The sequence below is a fragment of the Paroedura picta genome, chromosome 2 (genome assembly GCF_049243985.1).
Source record: "Paroedura picta isolate Pp20150507F chromosome 2, Ppicta_v3.0, whole genome shotgun sequence".
Lineage (NCBI taxonomy): Eukaryota > Metazoa > Chordata > Lepidosauria > Squamata > Gekkonidae > Paroedura > Paroedura picta.
In genome coordinates, this window is record NC_135370.1 from 67,136,372 (window position 1) to 67,163,297 (window position 26,926).

The 26,926-nt window shown below is 42.4% G+C and overlaps 1 protein-coding gene across 1 annotated transcript in view; it reads right to left on the reverse strand.

The window, feature by feature from the left end:
• PTPN4 (protein tyrosine phosphatase non-receptor type 4) overlaps positions 1-26,926 on the reverse strand; it is a 138,693-nt gene that overhangs the window by 73,093 nt on the left and 38,674 nt on the right. Inside the window, exons 3-6 of the mRNA XM_077320550.1 lie at positions 17,261-17,368; positions 5,784-5,826; positions 5,612-5,690; positions 185-229 (exon numbers count right to left, since the gene is read on the reverse strand). Coding sequence (XP_077176665.1) covers positions 185-229; positions 5,612-5,690; positions 5,784-5,826; positions 17,261-17,368 — 275 coding nt within the window. The remainder of the gene's footprint in view (positions 1-184; positions 230-5,611; positions 5,691-5,783; positions 5,827-17,260; positions 17,369-26,926) is intronic.

Sequence of the window (26,926 nt, forward strand, 5' to 3'; positions counted from 1 at the left end):
GCAATGCAACTTTCCTGTTCACTAGCAAATATGCACTGGTGAATTTGGCTTCTATAAACATACTACTATCATTGTGATTTTGGCTATTGATTGAATATTGTTCACCTCCATTCTAAATCATGCAATATATATACAAGTAGCTGCCTGAAAAGATACGCAAGTCTTTATGGTTAACAAATCTTACCTTCCAGTAAGAATGTCTTGCTTAATTTGCAAAAAATATTGGTACCTTAAAGAAAGGGTAAACACAGAACAACAGATTAACAAAATTAAGATCACTCTTTGATTTCAGCATCTGCATTTCATCATTAACCATCATTTCAAGCTAAACAACCCACAGAAATTGAGCTGAGTTTAAAGATATGGAAGCACAAACTAGTATTTCATAGGCACCATAAAATATGCAAGTGTATTATCTCTCATGCAAGCAGTACAAGATCTATTTATATTAAATACATGATATAAACTTGTAATTAATGGCCGATTGAACTTTTTGTGGAACTTTTTATTTTCCAGCAGCCTCTACCTCGCTCCCAAAACACAAATCCTGGGGCAATGGGCCACACGTGAAATAACAGCCACAAATGGTGGAGGGCACACTAGGAAGGAGATGTGAAAGAGCTTCTTCCTCTCCAGTCAGCAGACTCCGAGAGAAGGCAAAGAGTGATTTCAACACAATCTGCCCCCAGTTGGTACCAAGCTACAGCTCCTCCTCGTCCTCCTCCCCGGGCTGCTGCCTCGGGGGCTGCCCTGCCACTCTGCTGCCGGCTCACCTTTGGGGCTCCCCCTCAGCGTGGCACTGTGCAGCTGCTGCTGGCAGCGCACCCCAGCGGGCAGCGGGAAGTCAGGGTCGCCGGTGGGAAAGCAAGTGGAGCAGGGGCTCAGGCGGCAGCGACGTTCCTCGGCAAAAGACTACCCCCCCTGGGCTAAAGAAATGTGAACAGCCATATTGGACTGTCTCCAACAAACACTAATGGTTTCCCAGAATCATTTGACCATTGAGATCCAAAAAAACACCCTAAATACTGATAGTATGCGCCAATTTTTATAGTCCTATTTTGAGGTTTTTACATATATTTTTGCTACCAGGACAATGTCTTGCCCAAAAATGATCTTGCAATATGATTTGACTAGTGTTCTGTATCTACTTTATTCCTATCCTATGGTTCTTTATTTCCTCTAATAAACGTATCCTGGTTCAGTACACTTGTTCTGCTCTAGAGCGACTAGTTTTGTGAAACCCTGGGACTTTTTGATAGCCCTGGAAGGATTTCCTGAATAGGTGGGAGTTAACTAATTTTTGATATATTTTTTAATGTGTTAAACATTTATCACGTGATATGAACATATGTGGTCTTGTTGGCCCCCTCCTCTCATAAAATGGCTAATGATGGGCCTGAAGGGAATGGGAAGGGGAGGGGTCCTGGGTGGGCATGTACAAACTATGCTTCCCAACCATATTATGCACAATCCTGCCACTTCTGAGGTCTCTTGTAGCCTGAAGAATGGGATTTCTCAATAGTAAAAAAGGCGAGAAAAGTTGCTCTAGAGATTCAAAGGATCTAAGATGTCCTTATGTGAGCAAAAGTTTCCTTGATCTGGAAACTACAACTGGTGCAGAATGCCACAGCCAGGATTCTCACTAAGACATCATGGAGATCTCACATCTGCCAGATACTCCAAGAGCTCAGCTGGCTCCCAGTTGAATTTCAGATTATGCTTAAGGTTTTGATAATCACCTTTAAGGCCATACACAGTCTGGGCCCAGTGTATCTGAGAGACCGCCTCCTTGCCTATACCCCCAGAAGAGCTCTACGCTCTACCACCTCCAACAGGCTGTGGATCCCTGTCCCTAAAGAGGCACGTCGGACCTCAACAAGGGCCAGGGCCTTTTAAATCCTGGCCCCCACATGGTGGAATGACCTCCCTGAAGAGATCAGGGCCCTGCCTTAACTTCCGCAGGGCCTGCAAAAGGGAGCTCTTCCACCAGGCATTCGCTTGAGGCCGACTGACCCAAAACATCTACAGGTCCGCCGCCAGACAAAGAGGTCAAACCTACCAAGGGAATGTTTTAGTTATTGTAGCTGAAATGTTCTAGTTGGTACGTTATTGTTATATTGATTTTGAAAGTGTTCTATGTAAATGTTTCTAAATGTTTTATGTAAACCTCCCAGAGCCAGAGGGAAGGGTGGTATAATATAAATAAATAAATAAATAAATAAATAAATAAATAAATAAATAAATAAATAAATAAATAAATAAATAAAAGGTGTTTCTGCCTACATGTATAAGTGAATTGCCAATTACCAGTATTCTTCTGTAGCAAAATACTAAGTCATATTATGCAACATTCCAGTAAGCTAGTATTCTTTATGAATGGAGCTTTTGGAGACCTTGTGACTGTACTGGGAATAAAGAAAAAAACAGACTGTGCACTATTTTTGACTCCAACTCAAAATGTGATTAGTACTGTGAACAATTTTAGGCAATAGAATTGCAAGTTGCAAAAATTTAAATGAATTTCCTCCAGGCCAGACTGGATTCTGAAGATTTTTGGTAGAGGGAAACAAGAATAAAAATTAAGGTAGTGACATGTATGGTGGATCTTTCAGAGCAAAACATACTCCAGGATCGGTTTTAAGTGTACTGTAGGGCACATATTATCCTTGCTAGTTCAGTACCTGGAGTGCCTCAAATTCAAACTATGATTGAGCAAAGCAGCTAACAGTTTTAAATTTGTAAATAAAATGTGGCTATAAATGTGGTTGATAGAGTCAAATTCCACTGCAGACTCTTCAATCAAAACTCTTTCACGAGTCAATAGAGGTCTCAAAGTGGTTTACATTCTCCCTCCCTTCCATCTCCCCACAACAGATATCCTGTGAGGTGGGTAAGGCTGAGAGAACCCTGATATTACTGCTCAGTCAGAACAGCTTTCTCAGTGCTGTTGTGCGCCCAAGGTTACCCAGCTAGCTGCATGTGGAGGAGGAACGGGGAATCAAACCTAGCTCGCCAGATTAGAAGTCCGCACTCCTAACCACTACATCAAGCTGGCTCTCTACACTACAAATAAAGAACATGCTTTATGTATCTAGTAGAATAGTATTGGGCATTATTGGTTTGTAACCAATGAGTCCCCCTTACAGAGAAGCACTTTCCTACTCCTGCCTTCTGCTGCAATCTACTGAGTTCCTCTCCTTAATTTTGAAGGGCTTTAATGTGGGGGAAGGGAAGCTTCCAAAACTGCCCTCCTTCTCCTCCTTCAAACTACAGAAGTGCTCCTGTCTCATTGTAAACATAGCATCACATACAAACCACAGGACCGTAAAAGAAAATTCTTCTTATTGAGAGTATAAACATTTTAGAAAAAATGGTCCTGAATCAAAACTAGACTGACAGATTAGCAATCTAAATAAAAGGTAATAGTGCAACAGATGACCTTCAAACTCATTAGAGAAATCTTTATAACTTCAACTGACATAGCACTGTTATCAAAAGCCATTTTCTACTGGAACAATAGCTCCTTACAATGAGCCACAATAAGGTCCTTGTATTTTTTTTTTACTCTCTGGTGCTGCTCTTAACAAGTGTCCTCACACTGCTCATACCAAAAAGTACTGTGGCTTTCTTGTACAAAAAGCTGCCTTGAGGTATTCTAAGGCCTTGGGAATCATCCTATGATGAATCTCTTCATGCAAGTTTATTTTGACAGCTGAGATAAAGTTGACCTATGCCATTAAATTGGTAACATCTTTCTTGTTTCAAAATGTCAAGTGTTCTAATTAAAAAAAGAACTGTCAGAAAAATGTATACGACCTAAACATACGTAAAAAGCAATCTGTCATCTTATAACTGGCACCTGAGAAATAAAGTTATCACCATCACAATGACAATATTCTACTAATCCTTGTGTGACACAGAAATCAAACTCTGCAAATCAGTGTGGATGAGATCAAGGAAACTGACACCGAAGTCTCAACTATTAAAACTAAATTACCTTCACAGAATGGGAAGTTCTGAAAATTAATTCCCTTTCTTTCTAGGGGACTTCAAGCGCATGCCTAATAATGCAGCTTTGTGGACTTTAGAAGCTAATTTTGCAGGAGACTGTTATTTAAGCCAATTAATTCACCTCATAACACTCTTCTTTCACATACACAATTATTTGCTGGGCAGCAATAGATAGTGAAAGTATTAGGAATTACAATTATCTTTATTTTATTTATTCATGGGAATTATATACTGCTCCTCACAGTGATGTACGTAAATTAATGTTCAGACCTGTTAGCCTACATGCTCTTGCTAATTAACAAGAGGGAAATCAGCATTACCCTCCAGAAGATGCAGCATTCAAGTAGGTCCTACTTTACAGCTTTCCATAATAAATGAAGTGATCATGTCATACTTTACTACAACAGCATGGCATTGGTTTTCATGTGGCGTGTATCTGTACTCAAGTGGTTTTTCCTAATAGACAGCATTTGGCTAGCCTAAAGCCGAGCTAGATGAAAGTTTGAAATCATTCTGGTATCATGAATTGGCCCTCTGGTAAATTCTAAAAAGCATTCTATCAGCACAACTTATTGAAGAACCATGCAATTTAGATGGTTTTATTGTATGCATATGTCAGTAAGTTGGTGCTGTCTGGGAAAGATTCTGCTGGTAAGGAGAAGCAAGAAAAAAAAACACAAAGTGAATGTAAGTGTAAGTGATCAGATACAGATGAATTTTAATTAGCTGTTTTTACCACTCCATTTACAACATATATTGTAACCCACTTCTTCACTAAACAGTATATATGAAAAATAAAGTAGACTGAGGCAGCTTTAACAAAACAGCACTCATACCTCACAAGTAGGGAGAGTAAAACAGCCTTTCATCATCATATTCATGTCTTAGTTTAAGAAAAATAGGTCAAGCGTAACAATATAATTTTTAATTAGTAATATATTTATACATTAGCAATGTAGACTTTTTGCTATCAGCAGTAATTGTTCTACAATAATTTATGTGCCAGTTTACAAAATGGTCTTGTCCAATAGACAGAACATAAAATTTTGAGAATGATAGGTAGATAAGAATATGACAGTAATCAATATTAAACTTCAGAAGTAAGACAATTCATAATTTTGTGCATTTCTGTCTCTATGGCACAAAAATAGGTAGCTATTTTATTAGTTAAAAACAAACACTAAAAAGAATTCCCAACACGTTTTGCCCACAAAAGGCTTCTTCAGGGGAATCAACCTGTTTGTCTTCCATGGATTCATCAAACAAGTTGATTCCTCTGAAGACTTTTATGGGAAAAACGTGTTGGGAATTATTTTTAAACTGAGTAATAAAATAACTTTTAATTATTTTTGCACCATCAGCCTTGGCCTTGTTTTTTCACACTTGTGGCTCTTTATTCTCTTGTTGCATTTCTATCTCAACACTTAAAATATTGAGGCACATCTAGGGCTCTTATCTTCTATGACAATAAAAAATCTCTAATGTCCTTAGAAACAATCTAATACACATACAATCTATACCAACTATGGTTGCAACCTGTGTAAAAAAACATTTACATTAATTAATGTAGATTATTTCAAATAGGGAGACTGATAGATACCGTGTGTATTCTTCTTGCAGCTTATTAGGATCGCCCACAAAAAACTTGACTCTGAAGTTTAAACTGTGAGGAGATCCTCCTAAAAGTAAATAAAGCCATCAGTTTACATTACTGTTATACACTAAATTAGAAAAATATTTTTATTCAAAATAGATAAAATATGTTTGCTCACTCTTCAACTGTTTCCTGATAGGCTTATTTGGATCCAGCCATCTCTGGGGAAAAAGAAAAGATAAACTCATTTTGTGTTTCTGGCCCCAATCAGCAGCAAGACAAACAACCACCTAAAGTTATCAGCATGTTTGCAGGACATATGAAATCAATATTAGCAACAACACTAAGAACAACAGGTGATATTTGAGTTCCAGAAAGTACCACCTAGTCGCTAGATACTTAAAATGATCTTCCCTGACAGCTAGCCCAAGTCCCCAGCATCTGCTCCAAGACCTGGAAAGGATGGGTTTACAGGAAGGCAATTGCAGTGCGTGTGTGTGCATGTGCATGCACGGACACGCATGTGTGTGCATGTGTTACCAACTATGCAGAATAGGCATGCCATGAACTATATCAGGCAGGCTCTGGACATTTAACCTGTTTCAGTATTTGTAACTGGATTTACAAAAAAAAAAGACTTTGAGGGGCTGTTATTTTATGTGCAATGCTTGAAGAAAGAACAACAACCTTGTTGAAGTTTACCATTATGGCAACACCATTTTTTCCAGGCAAAAATATATAGGATCAAAGCCCCTGTTACGCTTAATGACAGCAGCATGTACAAGCAACCTGATTCAACTTTTCAAACCAGAAGAAAATCAGGTTTCTCCACTGTAGCTGCATCCCTCAGTCTCTCAGTTCTTTCTATAAAAAGGAACTGAACTGAAACCATGAGCACAATAGCAATTTAATTCAATGCTAGAGGGAGTATACAGAGAACTCTGTAAGGTAAGATCACTCCAAGTGCCAGATAAAACAGGCTTGAATAACGATTCTAGCATGTCTAATAGTTGTCTTATTCTAGGTACAAACCAGTTTTCCCCCACCTCAGTATGCCACTATTTTCCAGACTAGTTTTACTCTATGGATTAAGTAGTAGTTTTATTTTGAAAGTGCTTCAATTGGAAAATGCTGGCAAGTCACTGAGGAAAGTAAAACATAGATTCCAGAGCAGATTTTAACGTATTATATGGCCAAGAATTATTAACACTATTTTGTAGGATATAGAGGAAAGTCTACAGAAGTGTCCTAAAGATTACCTCCTAAATACTCAACCCTGAGGGGGGGAGAACATAGCAAAATAATATAGACAATATCGATGGCAGGCAAGGTTCACCTGTTACAAGACTTCACCTTTTAGAGATGTGCATCTGATAACTACAAATAAGAAAAAGGGGCATATGCATCCCACTTAAATAATCATATTTCCTTTAGGCAACTAGCTTGCACATTTCTGCCCTAGAACAAACAGCTGTCAGCATGAACTATAAGCCACGGGGTTACTGACCATATGCACAACATTCAAGGATAGCTTTCTAGGCCACTGACTTCCAGACTTTGCACACTGAACAAAATAAGCATCACCACCAAGCACCCGTCATCTTGGTTAGGGCACAACAAGTATGACTCTACTTTTGGGGGGGAAAACAACATATACCATTAAGCAGACTACCAGAATACTTGATGGTACAGTCAGATGCTCAAAGGTGCAATACGGGTTCTTCTCCCAGTTCGTAAGAATTTGACATACATGTCAGCAATCAGGTCTACACAACAAAAATGTCATATTAACACATACAAAGAAAAACACACTGTATTATAGATGTTAAGATCTGTAGTCCCTCAGGTGTGAAATCTACTGTTTTTGAAATAAAAGGGGGACTATTTTATTCTGCAAAATAGGGACACAATATATTTTAAAAACAAATTACAAAGCACATCAAGGGATGGGGAGTTATTTGATTATGAATTTCAACTGGAAATGCTGACAAGTAACAGAAGAAAACAGAGACCTCAAGATGGCGCCATAGGGAAAGCTGGACTTCAGTTCAGCTCTTAAGCCATGCCGAGGGTCAGGTGCTTATGCACCTGGCTGACCTGAACAGATACGCAAATCTGTTCACCGGTCGCCCCAGGAACCGGGAACGGTGACCTGAGGGTCCTACAGATCCGTAGGGAGAAGCAAGACCTCCTTGGATTAATAGCGGCTTGAGCTCAAGGTCAAGATGGCGTCTTTGTCGCAAACAACTTTACAAGCTTGAAACGACCAGCCGACCTCACATTCTTCCCAGACCATCATTTACCAGATCGATAGGAGCAGAAGTTGACAGAAGCTGGAACCTACAACAGTAAGAATTGAAAGCTTTCTGGCTTTTCTCTCTCTCCTCTCACAAGCTCTTTCCTCCCCCTCCCTCAACCAATTTACAAGCGAATTCCTTCTTTCCCCGAGTGAGAGACTCCCAGCTAATTACACCCATTAACCAAACAAAGAGAGTGCTTTGAAGATTTATGGGTGAACGTTCAGTGGGAGAATTTGACTTGATACGGAGATCGACAAACTGATAATTTGGGATCGCTCGTGCTCCCGCGAGACCTCACGAGACTTTCTGTTTATAGTTTGTGACTGCCTAGAACTATGGAAGAATTATCAAAGGCACAGCTTTTCCATTTGTTATGCAAAGGAAACTCAGAGATACTGAAAGCAATCAATAAGCTGGAAAAGGAAATTCGTGGGACTAAGGGGGAGTTTTTGGATAGAGCCCAAGATCCGGAGAGACCAGCTGATGACGCAGCTCAGCCAACAGTAAATCAAGTGAAACTTCAGGAGGGAGAGAGTGCCAGAGATGTAAAAACCCAAAGTATCTTTAAAGAACCCGGGAAAACAGATTCATGGAAGGAAAGTACCAAAAACCTGGAAGTCTATTCAGAGCAGGAAATGACTTGGATCAGCAAAATAAAAAGAGTCTATTCAAAAGCGACAGCAACTAGGAAGATATCAGGAGATATTTCTGTGCGACCAGAGGAAGAGATCCAGATTGACAAAGGTTTCAGAGCCCCCTCAAAGGCGATTACAAGCAAGAATCAAGCAAGAGATTTCTCTGGCCCTGACAGAAGGACAATCAGAAACACTCTACTATGGAAAAAAATACAATTTCATTTTCTGCGACCACCTGAAAGATGAGCTGAACAATGGAGTATTCTCCTGGCTTCTTGTGAAAAAAAAAAAAAAAAAAAGCAGTAGCAATCTTTAGGACAGGTCCAATATATGAAGGGAACTGACTTTATATTACTTAAGACAGTAATAGAATATATCCTTATAATAGATTATACCTTCCTATGTATCAACTACTACTTTGTTAAGAAAGATGGTAATAACTCCTAGATCAGGATTAATATGCGATGGGAATTGAATATGTATGTTAATATGTATGCCAAAAGAGGATGACAAACCATATTTTATAGGCATTAACAAGACAACAGCAGTAATTCTTGGGTTAGGGCCAACTTATGAAGGAGATTGACCTAATATCATTTAAGATAATAACAGAATGTATTCCTATAACAGATCTCATATGTATTAACAATCACTTGGCTAAGAAATATGGTAAAAACTTCTAGACTAGGAATAATATGTGATGAGAACTAAATACCTATGTTAAAAGAGATGGCAAACCATATCAACTGGTCGTTTTCTCCTTACAACTTCTCTGTAAATGCTTTATATAATAATAAACAATAAAATTATTATAAAAAAAAAAAAAAAGTAACAGAAGAAAACAGAGCATACAGTAGTTTTATTACTCTTCATGGTCAAGCACAATTCACCTACACGGACAACTAAAGAATATCACTATACTATCAACAGCCCTCCATATTATAGCGCACACGTTTGAAAAGTAGCAGACTTTCCTGTAGTTCCCATGTGGAAGCAGTTTGCCTGCTTTCATTCGGAGTTCAGCTGGCAAGTTACATAAATGCTGAATCACTGTAATGATTTCTAGAACTGTGCCACTAACACTTCTATCCCCTGCTAGATATGTTTCCAGAAATTTTGAAAGGCAAAAACATTTTCCTCACAGTTTTGGCTCTCTTCCCCCTACCCAGAAAAATAAAGAACTTGGGGGGGGGGGGGTTGTGATATATGTGGGTAGTGCCCTGGAGTTGATGAGGTCTCAAAATTATCAGCCCAATCACTAGTTCTATATGCAGTTTACTTTATTCAGCAATCCAAACACCTGAAGGTGTGGTTAACTTCACCGATCTCAGGGTTACATTGTATTACACAGCAGAAGAGCCATGATGCTGCAACCTGTTTCCTTCTTCATCTCCAGCCAGACTGATCACATTCCCCTTCTTTCCTTGTAATAGCTCTAGCTTCACACCTGGTCACAGAACTGAGCCCTTCCCTGCCCTCCACAAATAGTCCCTGCCTTAATCCACCTGGGCCCAGAGGGCTGTTGTTCTCCCATCCAGGCTTGATCATGGCCCCTGCACTTCTTAGTCTCCGTTCCCTGGGGTAGTCTGTGAAGGCTGCCCTGGTAGCACATTACTGCCCCCTCCTCCAACCAGGTGAGCCTTACCATTGGACCTATACTACCATGCAGTTTGCTGCTCGGTAAACGTGGCACAATGTGTTACTTACATTTCCTAACAAACCTATTTATGCTTTTGCATTAACATAAAAAGACAGATGGGGCTGGCAGTAAATAGTAGGGTGTGAGCTGTGGATCACTGACTTTGACAGTTTTATTTCTGATATATGTCTTTGTGAACTACAAATGGGTTTGAGGGGTTTGATTGGCTGGTATGGCAGGGAGTTATCATGTGGCTGTGTTTGGATGCTGCGAAACAGTTTAATAATGTAACAGGATTAACGTTTGCTTATATATTCCTACAGTTATGATAGTCAGTTCTTAGTCTGATGAAGAGTGCTTGCACTTGAAAGCTCACACCTTGAATAAATCTTTGTTGGTCTTAAAGGTGCTACTGGACTCTGGTTTTATTGTGCTACTTCAGATCAACACGGCTACTCATTTGAATCTATAAAATGTTTATGTAATTTAAAATTTATCTAATTCTTTATGATTGTCCTGTATAATACTTTGCTACATATTTTGTCTTAAAAGCCATCTGTAATCACTCCAAATGAAAAATAGGTTTCACAGTCCTTTCCCCAAATGTGTCCATTGGAATTTATTTTTAAAGTCCTCTTTTAAAATGTGGGGAGGGAGTTTTCCATCAGAATTTTCTGTGTTCCTGTAAAGCTAATTGCCTCTCAGAGCAGACAATACTGTGCTAGGTGGAGCAACCGTCTGAATCACTAAAAACCAGCTTTATGTGTTTGTTATATAGATACCCACCCTTTGTACAGAACTCTGCGACACGTGTATAAATGTCCAAAATGACAAGATGGCTTCCTAAATTTAAGCCACTGTTTCTTTAGTCAGTGCTTCCCAAGCTGTGGGTCAGGACCCAAGAGGGAGATGCAAACCTTCTGAAACCTGGCCACAGGACAGTCCTCCCTAATTGGAGCTCCTGCCCTTTCGATTGTTCTTTCTTCCTCATCAACGTTTCATCCCCTCCTCCTCCTTTGTGAGAATCCTGGGCCTCCAAGATATCCGCTTGGCCTAGACCAGAGCCAGGGCTTTTTCAGACCTGGCCCCAACCTGGTGGAATGAGCTCCTGGAAGAGCTAAGGGCCCTGATGGAACTCTCTGAGTTCCACAGGGCCTGCAGGACAGAGCACTTCTGCCAGGCATTTGGTTATAGCAAGGCTACTGAATTGGAGTTACCATCTGCGGATCCCACTCACCTTGCTTTTTTACATTCTGCTCTGAGATCAGGCTTCCATCTTTTTTGGATATCGGCATAGGCCCTGAGGGCCAACCAATGAGGCTGAATATTAAGAGAGGCCAGAGACTCGGACTATGATGCCATCTGTTTGCTTGTTTGTATGGGGATTTTACCGTTTTCTACCGTGAGATGGTACTCCGAGAGTGGCAGTATATTAATTAACTAATAGGAGAAAAATCTAGTAACTTCATGGCAATAGCTAAAAGGATAACAAGAGAAAAGCTGGAGAGTAGGAAGAAGCTGATCAGCATACTCTGGAATAACCAGAGGAAGACAGAAAGATGCCTGTGTGTACATGAGTTATGTCTTAGCCCTGCTCTTTCAGCAGGCCAACCTCTTGCCCAGACCCCTGTAGGGTTATGTGCTTTGGCCACTGAAGCGGCCATTCCAGCCTGAAGCAGCCAGTGTCACGAGGAGGAAGGGGCAGTGCCAGTTCCGGTACGCAATGTAGTGCCAGCACACAGGCATAGAGCTCGGTGCCTATGTGCGCTGACACCGTCCCGTCCCCCCCCGCGCTATGGCACTGGCTGCTTTGGGCTGGAATGCCTGCTTCGGGCTGGAATGCCTGCTTCGGCGGCCAAAGCACACAACCCTAGACCCCTGCACTGCCTCAGGGCTCTCTAACTGCTGTGGGAGTTGTACCGCAGCAAGCCCCTTGCCACCAGCCTCTTCACTGCAATCTGCCATCTTGATGTATCTCTTCACCACTCCAAGTACAGCTCCTCCAATGCCAGTTCTGGCACATGAGGCAGAGGAAGAGATGAACTCCCACTTCCTTGAGCTTCATAGTAGGGGCAGCTGTGCCTCTTGTGTGATGTTCGTTGGTTTCTCAGAAACAACTGGTTGGGCACTATAGAAAATACAATGCTGTAATAGATGGTTGTCAAGGTCATAGCTTACCTAGAGTAGCGGTCCCCAACCTTTCTCAGGTCAGGGACCGCCTCTGGGGTGAGGAGAGAGCCACGGCCCGGGTACTGTGAAAACGTGCACGTACAGTTGCTGCGCATGTGCGTTTTTGCCACCAGGTGGCGCTTCGCAGCTCCTGATTCGCTCCTCCGAGTTTTTATCCCGGACAGAGCCCGCCCTAACTCCTCCCCAACAGCCCTTACTCTTTTATTTTAATCCGCTCCACAGGAGCGGATTAAAGATAGTTCTTTGGATATTCTAAAAGCAGTATTTCAAAAATATTCCCTGCCTATGGTTTTTGTTTGTTTGTTTTGTCCCTCAAATAAAGTAAGGGAAGTAGCTACATGACATCAGAGGCATGTTGTAGGTGGAGTAAGGCTCCTAAGCCTCTCCAGCTCCAAGCACTACCCTGATACAACACCATTAAAATATCAAAAACCTTGGTGTATCTTCAAGTCAATACTGCGTCATTCTTGTCTAGGCTGAGCTTCAGTTTACTGGTCATCATCCATCCCATTACCATATCCAGAACTTCCGCAAATGTCCCACTCTAATGAATACAATGCCAGCTACGGCTGCAGCCAATCACATCTCTCCAAAGCCTTGCAAGGACATCCATAGTTAAAAGACAGGGCTCTTGGTATAGGCCTGTATCTCTTTGGCTTCACATCAGTCAGTAGTCACATAGGACAGGAACCCCACAGAAACAGCACTCTGCCCCAAAAGCAAACACTGATCACAAACATCTATAGGAAGAACAAATGTTGTTGAAGTCGATGCACTGCCTATAGCCCTTACAAGAACTACATCTCTGGACTTCAACATTAAATAGAAGACTCAATACCAACTCAGGATAAAGGAACAACACACTCCACAGAGGTATGCTGAGTGAGGGCTTGTCCAGCACTATTAGATATAACTCTTCATTCTATCTTGCCCCCTCTACCTGGTCTGTCCATTGCTAGGAAATAAGTAGGTACATAGTGCAGTGGAGAAGGGAGGTTTTCAGGTATGCTGGCAGCATAGTCTCACCACAATGCTATGTCAGTATATCTCCTACCTACAAGGGAAGGACACAGATAGTATAATTACAGCTGGGTGACTACCAGACACTTGTAATCTAATCTGTACTACGGATTTTGCTTTGCAAAATCAAAACTCCAAGGAGCAACTCTAGTAGACTATGCAGACACTGTTCTCCTGCACTTCCCTACATTTCAACTATGCTTGTCACAGTCTACCATATGGAAAGCCTCAAGACCCACTTATGCAGACCCACTTATACTTTAATTAAGGAGACCAGATATAACGATTCTCGTGGGACCGGCCCACCTTTCCACGATTTGTGCCGGCTCCCGCAGCGTCTTTAAAATGTCCGGACTCCATTACGCGCCCGACACGCAGGGCAGCTCAGCATGGCTCTCCCGCGGGGCCGCCACCGCCCAGCCACTTTCGCTTCTGACCCCGGGGAAATGAAACTAAAAGTGGTTGCACTGCTGCCGGGGGGGGGGAGGGAGTACCGCCCCCGCCCCCTTTCCCTCCTCCGTCCCCCAGCACCCGGGCCAGGCACGTGGAGCCCTCGCGCAGCTTCAGCCGCGCCAGCTCGCTCACGGCCAGGCAGCTGCCTGCGCCACACACCACCCCCAGTGCTTGGCTGCTCGATGTCGACTCCTTCATGCGCCCGGCATGCAGGGAAGCTTGGCGCAGCTCTCCTGCGGGGCCACTGCCCGCCCAGCCATTTTCACTTTTGACCCTGGCCACATAGAAATAAAAGTAAAAGTGGCCGGGGGGGAGGGGTGGCCCGCAGCCGTCCCGCTTTTCGGTCCGTTGATTCTGGTCACCTTAACATTAATGCTGTTGTGGAACAATACTATGGAGTCTTCACAACCAGCCATTTATGAAGGGGAGAAGCTAGGATGGACTCCATTCACAGTACCCTGCCAGCCATCTGTTAAGCCTACAACATGACTCAATTACCAGTATGTGTCCAGGTTTGCTGCTGAGGAATTCCTAATGCTTTTGTTCTAGCCTGCCTCTTTCACAACAGCTAGGTATTTAAGAAACAGCTATCTGACCAGCACAGCTGTTCCCTCCCATAAAACTACTCTACCTGTGACTGGTCAGTGCAGATATGAAAGCACAAGAACCTTGCTGGAACAAGACAGCTGGTAACCTCTTAAAGCTGACACTTTCAATTTTCCTGACACTGTTACATAAATATGCAGACTGTTTTCCTGCTGTTTCTGTTTTTATTGAGTTCATTTATACCTTGCCTTTTGCCCCGAACTGGCTTACATCATTTTCCTTCCCACCAGCTTATCATTACAATTCTGTGTGCTAGGTTAGTCTGTGTGTGACTGCTCCAAGATTTCCCAGCAAGCTGCCATGGCAGAGTGGAGAATCCTACCTCATGGCTGCTACCATTTTCAGCTCACACCGGGAGGGGGTGGTTCAGGGTGAATACAAGTATGCTACTGCAAGGAGGAAGGTTTCCCCAGGTTACTGCTGATCTCTCAGCAGCCTGATAACTCAGGCTGTCTGCAAAATGAGAAGGAGTGATTAGAAACAGATGGAGAGCAAAGGTTGCTAGGGTAAATGGGGGGGGGGCAGAGGCAATAATGTACCCTGTGAGGGCAGCATGAGGGCTTGCCAGGCAAAAATGATAGGGACATGTATCAACCAATTTGTATGACTCACCCATTCCAAAGGATTATAATTGAGGGGCAAAATCTCCACTGTGCAATGAACTCCTTTCCAGTTTTCCTAGCCACATGTGGAATTTGATCGATTTTGGGAATGCCATATCTGTGCCTTCCCCACCACCCAATGAATTCCTTTACTTGTACCCCCAGCATATATATACGGCTGGTACTGACATCAGAATAACTGAGGGATCTTAATATTATACACAAGGTCTTGTGTCCCTCACTGCATGGTTAGAGGTCTGCTCCCAGGTCTGGAAGTTGTGGGTTTAATTAGAACTCTTCCTTCATTTTGCTACTGAATGCTCTCTTACTGGGCAAGCTTTGTCTTCTTGCCAGCATCCTTTTTAGTAGGATTCATATCCTTGGCCCCTGACTGCCAGGTGAGTTACACACACACACACACACACCAAGAGCTGCTGGACAGTCAACAGGATTGCCTGATTTGAATTGACAGGTGTGTATATCCTTAATGATGACCCAGTGTCTGCATTCGCTTTGCTTAATAGAAAGTTAGCACTCCCAGTCCCATATACGTCAGCACTGGAACGTTTATGAAGAAGAGTTCTTGGTATTACCCCTGCTGAATGAGCTGCAGAACCACTTGAATGCTTTGAGTGGAGTGAACATGTTTCTTTCCCTGTGTACCTAACAAAAGGGAACTCAAACGTTTATCTGCAGTGCTCCCTGGAATATATTTCTCTTCACAGCTCTTCATGCCACAGTCCTGTTTCCAGTGATTCTACATCGGCTGCATTTCCTAATTTACTGTGGGTGGAAGCAATCTGATATCAAGGCAATGCCAGCAGGCATCACTAGCTGATCACAGTTTGCCCATCACATGAGCATGATGGCACACTGTTCCATGCTCACTGGCTTGTGGAGGGGTTGCTATGGACTCTAGTACAATGGCTATACTCTCTGCACTTTGTTGGGTGTGCTTCCACCACATATCCCATTCTGTACATATAGTCTCCACCTTCCATAGTGTATTATTAAATACTTTTCAAATGATTAAATGTATTTACTGTATTTTTGCACAAGCACTTTAATTATCAAAACCAATGGTATTGGGATGCAGGGCACTGATAAACTGGCATAAGCTACACATTAGGATTTCAGGATTGGCCTATCACAGCTGGAATTATGTTCAAAATAATTAAGAAAAAAAGCCAACAGGTTTGCAAAATACTAAATTCTTTTTGTGCACCCAACTAGTGTAGTACAACTGGGAGAGATCAATATAAAGAGCAATAGTCTTTAATTAACTTAGATTTAAAATGCTCACACTAATAAAGTCACTCAACCCCTACCACATTGTGTGATGATGTGCATATACCTTTCTTCTGCCATAACGTAACATTAAGTATTTTTCAACTGATTAAATATTTATTGTATTCATATACAAGCACTTTAATTATTATAAACAGCTAGAATAATAGAACAAGTCACAGTAAATCCCCATTACAATCACTAGATTACAGTACTGCATTAAACCAAAATATGGTTGTGGGCTACTTAATGAACTTCAGTTTGGGAATTCAGATACAAATTCTAGAAACAGTATGACAAATGGATAGCATTCCCCACATACTGAACTATATTCAGTATTAGCTGAAATCTACATTACTTATAACAGAACCTACTAATGTCATATATTGGTTGTAGAAACCTAAGGCATATTTTTACATTTCATAAACATACCAGTACAATTATATAAGCTAAGTTATAAATGATGTATTTTATTGTTAAAGTAATGAAATAAAATTAGGATTAATAAAAAATCAATTATTGCATGTATATCAATTTCCTCTCCAAATGTTTTTTGCCCTCCAAAAGACTTTTCATATGGCTTCAAAATCTCCAGAAACTTGACATCTCTATATTTTAACTGCGTACAGGGGGATTGAAAATATTAATTTTGAGGCTTAATGTTTCTTCAGCTTCTCCAGTCCAGAAATACAAATTCCTTCCATATTCTGGAAAAATTAATACTTGAGCTAGGGAATGCAAGTATTCATAATGCTGATTTTCTAACATCCCTATTCTCCAGTCTCTTATCAATCATCTCAAAATGTAAGTTCTGAAACCAAATAAGACCCAGACCAAGTGGGCTACCTCATCAGCAAAATTCGATCTCAAATTTCAAAAGAATAGCAAATTATCAGTTTGTTTAGAAACTGTATTCATCTTACCGGGTTATCAGTAGAATCATCAGCCAATTGTAAACCAAAATAGTCTCTCTCGGTCAGATCAAGATGCTTGAAAACTACGTCCAACAGAATTTGCCCTTGATCATGTTTCTGCAAGAAAAAAAGTGTCCATGAGCAAAAATCTGTCAAAATGAATTCAATATTTCAAGAGCACTACTAAAGTCTTGCCACCCCCCCCTCACAAGCCAATAAAGTAAGTTGTAAATGAAATGAGGTACCAACCTCACTTCCGGAGAAAACCCTAACCCTTTTCAAATACACTTATCAACTTTGTTCTGCAAAATATCTGCTACTCCTTCAACTTGCCCCAAAGTTTAATTATTGCCAGTGATTTCCTTCTCTTTGAGTTCAAATGGAAGTTTCTCTATACCATGTAAACAGACCTATTCCAGTTCCTGTACTACATAGTCTAGTATCTGTATTCAGAAGGAGGAGCCAAGATTTATTTTTAAAACTGAAATTAAAGAAAAACACAAGCAATATTTTACAAGGTATAATAGGAATCTGTATCTGAACAAGTGTGGATTTTTCAGATCTTTGTTTCTGAAATCTCAAAGTTTAGTGTGTCCTGTCTCTCCACCACCACCCCACAATGGAGGCTTCCACCCAATCTGCCATGCCCTTTTGGGGAAGTTATAAGTCAAGGAGCTGAAATATAAAGAGATGCAAGATAAGCAAGCCGTGAGCTATTTTTCCTTCCAGAACAAATGGTTAAAAGAATTAACTGATACTTTAGTAACCACAATTGGAAAGGAATCTTTATTCCATCCCCTAATGATACTGAGGTTAAGGGGCAACATATACGTAGAGCTTCACTTTTACCTATTCACGGCCAAAAAAAAAAAGAACACTTACTGCAGTCTCTGATAGGAACAAACTCCTCTTACAAAAGGTTTTGAACCCATATCTTCAGCAATCATTTTTTTCAAATTAAATCTGCCTTGTTCAGATGAGTGCATCTTGGTTTATCCCACAAATGTAAAGGGTTTCCCCATTTCCACTATATTACAATGCTGCCTTGTAGCCACAAGAATGCTCAGCATGTCTGCTCCTGCCAATAAAAAGGCTTTTTCAGAATGTCTCTTCCTCCTGCATTTCATAGGTTTGCTTCTTAACCACTCCTTTGTCTCCTTCACACATCCCAGACACTGTTCCTCCCTTCACCCTACCTTGCGTGCTCTGGCCTCCTAGCCAAGCGATTTATGTAGAACTTCCTTTCTCTGTACAATGCTGACATGAAAGGGTGACTACATAATAAGCTTCCTCTTCTTAGCTTCCCCTATATTCTACAGCTCTAACATACATTTGTTTTCCACAACTCCATCTGGGAAGTCAGAATTATCTTCGTTAACATAGCCTGTTGATTACAACAGTGCAGAGGTGGCAAAGCCTACCAATGTTATGAGTCACAGTTTTAAAGAAGTGCAGGATACACACATCCACCAGACAGAAATATGAACACTTTATTTCCTATATCAAAGCAAATTAATGAAAACATTGTATGACCCAATATTAGAATTAACTTCTCATTCATAAGAGAATTGGGGGGAAGGGAAGGGTCCTGTCAACTATATTATTCATTTATCTTATGGCACGTGTGTAATATAGCCAGGAGATCCTAAGACTGACTGGCTGCCAAGCATGAGACATTTGTGGTTTGCCATTGTGCCCTACATCACGACTCGGGTATTCCTTGAAAGTCACCCTTCCAAGTACTAGTTAGAGTAGACTCTGCTTAGCGTCTGAGATCTGATGGATTCAGGCTTGCCTTGGCTATCCAGGTTCTATCAATTGATCAAGCTGTTGTGAGAGGTAGAAATGTAACAGAAGTTTTGTCAGGTATAAAATGGATTAACAGTTTCCCTAACTTTCAACCATATTCTAATGCACAGCTTTCCTATTGAAAACAATGTTCTTAGTAACATTCATAGGATTGGGCTATTAAGACGGTACCTTATTCACACTTACTTGTGAGAAAGTGTTAGAACAAAGCTCAAGTCCAGTTGCACCTTTAAGACAAAGTTTAATTCTGGGTATAAGCTTTCCTATGCATGCACATTTCTTTAGGTACATTGAAACAGTTTTCTTCAAGCCTTACATATGGGTAGACAGAGGGTGTGCATGTGGCAACTAAGGGCTAATAAAAATCAAGATGGATAAGTACAGCTAAGATTGGAATAATGTAGCCAGTAAGATCTGTGAACAGCAGTAAATTAGCACACAAATAATAAAAGAACAACAGATGTGAGAATTAAGTTTGAGTCCAATGGTACCTTTAAGTCTAATTCTGGGCAGAAGTGAGAACTGACTTTGTATGTGTAGAGAGATAAGAAACTTATATCTCTGTTAAGCCCTGTAAGTTTCCATTGTCCTAAGTACTGCAATAACTTATAATTCAGAAATCTCCTGTTTCTGTTTCTGAAATTCCTTTGCAATGAAACAGCAACTTTGAGGTTCCCCACTGAGTACCCTGAAAGGTTGCAATTTGATGGCCGTGTAACACCAATGAAGGTGGGGGAGCAAAAGCAGATATAACTACTACTCTGATTTATCTTTCCACTCCATCCCACTCTTTTTCTGGAAACAAGTCTTTGTTTCAAAAAACAAACAAACAAAAACCACCATAAGTTTTATCTGCCCTGTTTTCCATTCTTGGCATGGCATCAGCTTTTTTTCTTACAGTTTCAGCATAGATTCAAATGAGCACAATAAAATCAGAGTCCAGTAGCACCTTTAAGACCAGCATAAGCTAGAAAACAAGCTTTGGCCCACTACCATAGTGAAGAGGGGAAAGCCAACAAAGTGTGTGAGACCACACTTCATCTCATGTTTTGTTAGGAAAGCATTAATTCTAGAAAGAAGCAAAGCCTTGTCCAATACTAGGCCAATCAGACCTTTAATCAAGGCATCTCAATGAACAAAGTTTAAGTCTAGTGGCACCTTTAAGATCAACAAAGTTTTATTCAAAGTATGAACTTTCATGCTGAAGCACTCTTGTTCAATTATTACCCACAAAAAAGATCCAGCTGTTAAAGGGAAAAAACTATATCAATTGCATTTTCTAATAATCAGACTGCTTACACATAATCAAGACTATTTTGGAAAGCCATATATCATCAATCACACAGCAACTGCACCCAAGCACACCCTCTGCCTTATCTGGAGAATTCTACTATCGTTCCTTATTTGAAAATACTTCCAGTTCCTTGAATCGTCTTTTCAGAACAGTCAGAAGTAGTACCTGGCTTACAACCCTTGTTCCAGTTATTTCATAGCTTGGAAACAACAATATTTTATTTTGACTTCTCCTATTTCTAACACCAGGTACTTGCCCTCAAATGTATACGCCCTATCTATTTTTTGTAGCAGTATGTGATCTAGACACAACTCATGTGTCTTTCTGATCCCTTGTCTATACCTGCATGTATAGGATACCATTCTCTTTACTTCTGTCTCATGTCTCCCGGTGGAACATATTGCATTGCATGTGTGTGTATTGGCCATATCTGGTTGCTTACAGTGGGCTTGCTAGTATTGGGTACTGTGCCACGTGTTTAATGTTATCTTGGCTACTTCTACAATCTGTTTGTATTTCTTTCCTTACTGTTCTTTTCATACAAAGGTCTTGAACAGATGGAGAATCAGCAATAACCACAGCATTTAGCAATTGCTAAGGTAGTTTTCTGATCCTCATCTACAAGGAAAACTGGACAATTTTTTTGAGATGGTCATGTCACATAACCTCTTAGCGGGGAGGACAAGTACCTCTCTCTCAAATCAGATTTCATAATCCAATGAAGTATATTGACTAAACCAACCATTATAAACTTGCCTGTGAATTGGCCTTCCAGTATCAATGAGGGGAAATAATTTAACTGAGTGAGCACAAATACTCGTTTATAAGGAGGAATTGTTGATCTTTTAAGTAGTTTACTACACATACAAACCCTGGGGGGTTTGAAGTAGTCATCATCATCCTCCATGTTCGGGTAAGGGGAGAGTGCCCTTGTTCGGGTAGGGCAGAGTGGTATTTTCCGCTGTGTTGGGTATTTTTATAGTCTTTTAACGGGGGTTTTAATGGGGGATTTTAAGACTATTGTTACCTGCCACGAGCCTGTAGGGAGTGGCAGGAAATAAATCGAATAATAATAATAATAATAATAATAATAATAATAATAGTTTGGAATAGCTAAGAGAAGTTAGCTCTACAGAATGTTGGTAAATATACACATTGTGCCTTCTAAGGTACTTGTATTCAAAATCAGTACTGACGGCTTTATAAGTTTTATGTTGTTCAGATTTTTGTCATCAAATCATAACCATGGGAATCTCTTCTTTACAACCGCTTTCCACAAACACATATAAAATCTTTCGCAATAAGATTCAAAATCTCTTTCCACACACTAGAGATTTTTTGCCATGATCCACACAGAACCTTCAAAAGAATTCTAGACCAATTCAGCTTTAAGAGCAATACCTGAAACACAACTTGGCACACCGAAACTATTGCACATAAACTATAACATGTTGATCAAATGATTCATCCACTGCCTCTATGAAGACCCCAACTTCACACATAATGGGGATACTACCTTAGAACTGAATCACTGAATATCCACCTTGGGAGAAGAAGAATCAAGTAACTGTATTACTGGTGAATTTAGCCTTTCCCATAGCACTAGTCATAACAGTCTTTCATCTCAAATTTGATTGACAGATGACCCCCAGATGCCTAAAGGGGAAAGGAAGGGAAGGTGATTGCCCCCCTCCCCCCCAGCTTCGTCCCAGGGAAAGGAGCAGGCCCGCCGCATCTACGACGAAGCCTTTCCTCCCCCACTTCCCCCCAGGCCCCGAAGCCAGTTGGTGTAGTGGTTAGGAGTGCGGACTTCTAATCTGGTGAGCCAGGTTCAAGTCTGCACTCCACCACATGCAGCCAGCTGGGAGAACCTTGGGCTCTCCACAGCACTGATAAAGCTGTTCTGACTGAGCAGTGATATCAGGGCTCTCTCAGCCTCACCTACCTCAAGGTTGTCTGTTGTGGGGAGAGGAAAGGGAAGGCAATTGTAAGGTGCTTTGAGCCTCCTTTGGGTAGAGAAAAGCAGCATATAAGAACCAACTCTTCTTCTTCTTCTTCAGTAATATCAGGGCTCTCTCAGCCTCACCCGCCTCACAGGGTGTCTGTTGTTGGGAGAGGGAAGGGAAGGCAATTGTAAGGTGCTTTGAGACTTCTTCGGGTAGAGAAAAAGTGGCAAATAAGAACCAACTCTTCTTTTTCTTCTCCTCCTTCTCTTCCTCCTTCTCCTTTTCTTCTCCTCCTTTTCTTCTCCTCCTCCTCCTCCTCCCTCGCTCCCTCCCTCCCTCTCTCTGGAAAGTTGTCCCCTGAATCCCCAATCCAGCGAGGCAGTGGGCTAGTTACTTGTGATCTGCAGCAGCCCTCTCAACCACTTTCCTCAGAAATGGTGTGGGACAACTGGCGGGGCCCACGGATCAAGCAATGGCACATCCACCACAGCCTCCAAACATCTGCTCAAAGAATCTGGGAGGATAGATGGATGGCAATCCCTCAGGAGAAACAACTAGGTTTCATCAGCATACTGGTAGCAACCCAGCCTTAAACTCCAGATCAGCTTGATGAGGGGGTGGATATAGATGTTAAATAGCATCAGGAATAGACTAACTCATTGTAGGCCCCCACATATCAGGGCCTGTCACTGTGTAGTTCTCTCCCCTAGCCTAACCCTCTATCCCTGACTTTGTAGGAAGGATTGCAGCCATTTAAAAGCTACTTCCTGTATCCCCATATCAGCTAAGCAACCCACGATCAATTGTGTCAAATGTTGCTGTCAGATCTAACAGAAACAGCAGCACTGACTTTCCCAAGTCCAGTTTTCTCTGAAGATCATCCGTGAAGATGAACAGTGACATCTCAACCCCATGACCAGGTCATAAGACAGACTGGTATGGATCAAGAGCAGATGTTTCATCCAAGAAACTCTGAAGCTGCTCCGCAATCACTCACTCAACTGCCTTACCGAGAAAAAAATTGCGTAGTAGCTGGCTGGGTCAGATGGGTCCGGACCCAATTTTTTAAAAGTGGCCTAACCACTACTTCCTTCAATCTCTCTGGAAAGATCCCTGGAATTAACAACAGGTTAATAATCTCCTGGAGAGGGACCCGGATCTCATCACTGCTAGCTTTCACCAGCCAAGAGGAACATGGGCTGAGAGGGCATGTGGTAGCCAACAGAGTCCCATCTACATCAGCCAGAGAAAGTGGACTGAAGTGATCCAGAGTAAGACCATGAGACCACCAAAGGGCCTCCAGTTCCCTAACTGTATCAAAGTCAGCAGATAAGTCCTGGTGAAGCTGCAAGGTTTTTTCTGCAAACCAGATCACAAAAGCTCACAGCTACTATTCAACTGAGCAATTTTGGATGATCCATTAGTTAAAGATGTCAGAGACTGAATTGTTTTAAATAACTGCACTGGGCATGAGCTGATGGAGGCAATAGAAGCCACAAAATAATCTTTTTATGGCCTCTACTGCGTATCATAAGCATTCATAAACATCTTATAAGATAAGATCACAAGTTTCCCACCAAATTCGATCCAGCAGTCTCAGCAATGCAAACATCCTATTAGGATGGAGATAGTTGTTTCTGAATTGGTGCTTCATGCAAACAGAGATGATGCTATCTGGGCTCTTCTGAAGCAATTTCCTGCTCCAATAAGGTGCAAAAAAACCCAGGACTAGTTCTTTATTTGGGGGGCAAAATCAAACGGGCACCTGGAAACAATTAACAGGCACTATGGTAGAGGACAGGAAGGCCTGGAGGATCATTGTCCATGGGGTCGCGATGGGTTGGACACAACTTTGCAACTAACAACAACAACATGGTACCCAAGGGCATCAAAATTTTGATTTACTTCCATATAATTTCTGCAATTAAATTAAAGTTATTAAATGCTAAATTCTTAATCCAGTATTCTAAATATTATTTGAGAGAGAGATACATTAAAAAGAAAAGCATTTAAGTTTAAAAGTATAATCAAAGGAACAAAATGAACCAAATTCAGAAGGTTGAATCTGATGAATCTGTTGTTCAAACAAAGTTTCCTCCAGCGCAAGGAGTCTTCTGCCAAAGGAAAGTGGAAAAGATCCAAGGCATCTAATCCACAATTTGTTTCTGCATATTCTACACTGTACCAAAAATTAGTTTAATGTCAGATTCTTTTTATCAGGGTTCTATTGCATTTGTTAAGCAAGGAACCATTTCTTAGGTTCCCTAAAAATGCTGTAAACTTTGGATAATGTTTTTATCTACATTAGATTTCTTCTGAAAATTTATAATGCATAAACAAGGCTCATCAGATGTATTGGATGTTAATTTGAAGGTATTTGAAGAAGTGTGCATGTACATTTATTTGTTTCCTTGTTTATTTATTTAACTTTTATACAACCCTCCCAGTGAGCTGGCTTAGAGTGGTGAATAACATAACATAACATAACATAACATAATCTTTAAACCGCCCGTGGCGCCGCGGGCACCACGGACTAAATAAAGGGCTAAGGGATTCTAGGGCGGGATGTGTCCGTGATGAGGAAGGGTCTGGATTGGGCCCTTCCTCCCGACAGACAATCGGAGGGACCAATTGGCAGGCGATTCCCTCAGATTCCCAGCCCCAGCAACTTCCCTCCGATTCCCTCCGATTCCCAGCTCGCAGTTGCTCCCTTTGCCGCTGGCCTGGTGTGTCAGAGGCACAAAGCGCCTCTGATGTGTCAGGCCGGCCACAAGGGAGCTCCCGGCAACCGCACGCAGCGCGGCTGCCGGGGGCTCCCTGCCCTCATGGCCGCAGAACAACACAAACCGCCGAGGAGCCACTGAAAAGAAAAAGAAAAAACCACACTGAACAAAAAAAAAAGACAAGAAGCGCCATTACCTGGCTTGCCGTCCATAGGGCAGGTTGCCGCCTGCCCGCGAGACCAGGAGAGCCCAGATGCCGCCGCCAACAACGGGACGGGTTGTTGCCGGCCCGTTCAGCCGGGAGCAGCCTGCGCCGCCACCCGCTGCCACAAGACGCCCCTGCCTCGCTGCAGTCGCCGCCCACCCCGCCTGCACGGAGCCGGGACCACCAGCCTGAGCACCGTGGGGGAGCGGCGACGCCAGCCACCCTGCCCACCTGACGCCCAAGCCTGCCGAGACCGTGCACGAGGAGCCGTGCTGCCCGCACAACGCTCTGCTTGCCCGCTGTCCCACGGAGCCGGGATCGCCAGCCTGAGCACCGTGGGGGAGCGGCGCCGCCGTCCACCCCGCCCACCTGACACCGGAAGCTGCCGAAGCCGCGCAAGAGGAGCCATGCCGCTCGTGCAAAGCTCCGCTCGCCCACTGTCCCACCGAGCCGCGAGCGGCAGCCTCAACATCGCACTGGAGCGGCGCCTCCGCTCACCCTGCCCACCCGACGGCCGAAGCTGCCCCAGCCCGCCGGGGGAGCCGAGCTGAGCGGCTCAAGACTCCACCAACCAGCTCTCTCCTGCCCTCCAGCCCGGCTGCCTCCGCTTCCTGCCTTGCGCACGCACTCCGGTAAGCCACGGGCCGGAGGGCGGGCCAGGATTACTCACTGCCGCCTTGCCAGATGGCCAACACCTGGCCTCGGGTATGTGCTCTCGCCCCGCTGCCACCTCTACATCCACAGCCTCCCTAGAGCCCGCTGTATTTTGATTACAGCGGGCTTATTTTCTAGTATAACATAATATAACACAACACAACACAACACAACATAACATAATATAATAGATTAAGATGCAATTGTTAAAATAAGGAAAACTCAAATCTAAAGTAATTAAAAATTAGTTAACAGAAACAGGGTAAAGATGTTAGAAGCGACAATTCATTTTTAGAACAGATAATAAACTAGTAATGGTTTGGGGCTTCTTCTACAAACAGTAGGTAAATGAATATGTAGATAGATAGGTGGGGCCACAAATTAGCTTATACAAAGAATTAAACTTTGTTGGTTTTAAAGGTACCACTGGATGCAAACTTTGTACCATAAGAACCAGTTTCTGATGTTTTAATTCTTAATATTTTATACAACACTTCACTAGTGTCCAAAGCACCCCACATATACTTACAGAATTATTACATGTCCTAGAGCAGGGGTCATCAACCCCCGGTCTGCGGCCCGGTGGTGGGCTGCAAAGGCCACGGTACCGGGCCGCCGCCAGCCATGCCAGCCTTCCCCCGCCGGCAGCAAGAAGGAAGGGAAGAGGCAGGCGCAGTCGCCGGTATGGCGGTGGCATGACGCCCTAGTGGTGAAAACGTGCACGCACAGTTGCCGCGCATGTGTGTTAGCGCAACCTGATGGCGAAAACACACATGCGCGGCAATTGCGCGTGCGCGTTTTCACAGCACCCGGGCCGTTGGCTCTTCCCTCACTCCGGAGGCGGTCCCTGACCTGAGAAAGGTTGGGGACTGCTATCCTAGAGCAAAAATACAGCAAGTTAGTACAATTATTAGTCCAATATTTGATTTTGTAGGCATGAGGCACTGATAGACAATATCTTGCCAAATACCACCTAAAATTCATGGCGCATCTGTGATCTGAACCAGTGACTTTCTGCCCACAGCTTGCACTTGGTCACTAAAC